Here is a 2,952-nt window from a genome sequence, read left to right on the forward strand (position 1 = left end):
ACACTCTGTTGGGGGTTGTTTTACAATGGATAGAGATGAAGACACATGGAGAAGAGGATTCCTGACCTTCAACAATGATACTTCAAGGACTATCAACATTCACTCATGGACAATAGATTAAGACTTTTCCTAAACTATTTCTGTAAGTGATCAACTCTTATGAAGACTGAAAATAAATCACATTATTCATTTTTTATATAACTTTTGTTGAATCCTGGTGATGAGTCCTCCAGGTTCTTTACTCCAAATAAGCATAGACTAGAGTTAGAGAGAATTACCAAATCAGGTTGATATATTTTTCATACATAAGTATTTTACATTTGGAGACATATTACACCGACATACTGTAAATTAAAAGAAACCACAAGGGTAAAAGAGCAATAGTATTAGGCCGCAATTTAACCCCAGAAGGAAGGAAGAATGGAAGTTATATATCAACTAAATACACCCCAAAACTGTTTGAATCAGACAGCACTTTAAACCCAATAACAAAATGAAGGATTACTGGAATTACTGATGTTTTAAAGAATGAAAACAACCTTAAATGTGTAGTAATAGATCACATTTATTAACCCAATTAGTGCAGTAAGGTGCAATAGAATATCTCCTATTACCCTGTCTCTACACTCAGACCAGACCAGGCTTTACACTCAGACCAGACCAGGCCAGGCTTTACACTCAGACCAGACCAGACCAGGCTTTACACTCAGACCAGACCAGACCAGGCTTTATACTCAGACCAGACCAGACCAGGCTTTACACTCAGACCAGACCAGGCATGAGGAGGCTATTTATAGGGCTGTGACATCACAGGGGCTGGCTATTTGCTGATTGGTTGCATGCATGGCATTATGGGTGATCCATCGTTTCAGGGCTTCTTACTTCTTCGCTCTAACACGCGCAGCAGCCATTTTAGAAAAAATGCAATTAGTTTCCACGAATCGCAAGGAAATTCAACTTTGGGACGAACCACATTTTTCCTGAAATGCAGTGCCTGTTTGTTGAGGTGAAATATTGGAGGGTGAAGGAATAAATGTGGAGAAGGGGTGACTGCATCACTGGACTCTCAACCATGAATCTGAAGATGTGGAATCCAAGAAAACATCAGTTTAAAAATGATACGTGTTGTGCAAAGTGCTGGAAGTGTGAGTGCAATATGAGCGAGCAGCCATGTAGAGACAGTGACCAAGACCGGGCTGCAGCTCCACTGGATCTGCATCCGTAATATGGCAGATAATGAGAACTGCCTTGAATTAGGAGGAAGGAGATGTCAGCAGAATGATCTGGGCTTTCAAGGAAAGGACTCCACAAAGGTTCTGTGTATGCGGCAGTAAGAACAAAGGGAAGTTTTTATTTGTACTGGAGGTACGGTGCTGTATGCTGTAAACAATTGCCCCTAGTCAATGACTTAATATTGCTATATGCATGGACTAAAGTCTTTCTGATTTGGGGCACAATATGGGGATTGTGAGAATGAAAATTAAGTGAATTCCTAGTGGTTTAGTGAATTCCTACTCATGATCAAATAAGAAAACAAGTAACTTATCCTAAGTATCACTTGCTATGGAACTTTCTTTTGCTATTGAGTGGTGGGAATAGATTTTCTCTGCTTGTCATGACAAATACAGAACCCATGTCCTTTCCTTCCTTAACACTCACAACTCCTCAATGTCTCAACTAAGACTAGAGACTGCGGTGGTCCAAGCAATACAAACTTATTGGCGTAAATATAAAATTGCCTTGAACATTGCTTTGGACTATTTTCCCCAAAATCTGTGGAGGTCTCTAGCTTTCATGCTACAAAACATAGCAAAGACACACTGTCTGATTTCCCTTGTCCTGACCCCATAGATGATTGGGTTCATCATGGGTGGGACAAGGACATAGAGATTTGCCACCAGGATGTGAACCTGAAGAGTAACATATTTATGGCCAACTCTATGGGCAATGAATGAAAAGAAGGCTGGAGTGTAGAAGAGGATGATGACACAGACATGAGACACACATGTGTTGAAGGCTTTGTGACGAGCTTCTGAGGATCGCAGTCTTAGAACTGCCCTGATAATCACAATGTAAGACAAGACAATAAGAATCATGTCTACACCGGTTGCACATGCTGCTATGATGAGTCCATACACCACATTAACCAGTATATCGGCAGTAGCCAACCTGGCCATAGACATGTGCTCACAGTACGTGTGCTCTATTACAATGCTGTTTTGGTATGGAAGCCTGTCAAGGAGGAAGACAAAAGGAGTGACCATAAAAACACTGCGGGAGAGGGTGAAGACCAACAGCTTCATTATTAATAAGCTTGTAAGATTTGATGAGTAAGTTAATGGGCGGCAAATGGCACAGAATCGGTCATAGGCCATGCTCAACAAGATGGCGGATTCTGTGCCAAAGCTGAAATGAATGAAGAATGTTTGGACAAGACAACCAGTAAAGGAAATTTTCTGACAATTAAACCAGAAGATGCTAAGAGTCTTGGGTACGGTGGTGGAGCCCAGGAGGATGTCACAGATGGCCAGCATCATCATGAACAGGTACATGGGCTGCTGGAGGGTCTTGTTTAATCCAATGACCAAGATCAAGATGGAGTTTGCAAGAAGAGACATGACATACATGACAAAAAATGGGATGGAGAGCAGGAGAGGAGATTCCTCCAGGCCAGGGATTCCCATCAGGAGGAAGTAGTCTGGGTGGATACTTGTTAGGTTCGATATTTCCATAATGTACCGTACAGGACATCTGCAACACAACACAAGTAACACTGAGATACATGACAGAAAACTCATCTCCAAACTATGACCAAAACAATCTTATATCTAATCCAAAACACATACGTGTACAATGATGTATATTGAACTTTGTGTGTATTAAGTATGATTGAATTAATTCAGGGAGACAACAAGCAGGAAGAGGCCTATCGTGACCCAGCAGAAGTGTGAT

The 2,952-nt window shown here is 41.3% G+C and overlaps 1 protein-coding gene across 1 annotated transcript; it reads right to left on the bottom strand.

Annotated features, from left to right (window-relative positions):
* Window positions 1-1,757: 1,757 nt before the first annotated feature.
* Window positions 1,758-2,732, bottom strand: LOC122931305 (olfactory receptor 52D1-like). Its single transcript, XM_044285371.1, has one exon. It carries the CDS (start codon window positions 2,730-2,732, stop codon window positions 1,758-1,760), a length of 975 nt encoding a protein of 324 aa, XP_044141306.1.
* Between the last annotated feature and the right edge of the window lie 220 nt (window positions 2,733-2,952).

This window comes from Bufo gargarizans, chromosome 3 (assembly GCF_014858855.1).
Source record: "Bufo gargarizans isolate SCDJY-AF-19 chromosome 3, ASM1485885v1, whole genome shotgun sequence".
In the NCBI taxonomy this organism is placed as follows: Eukaryota; Metazoa; Chordata; class Amphibia; order Anura; family Bufonidae; genus Bufo; species Bufo gargarizans.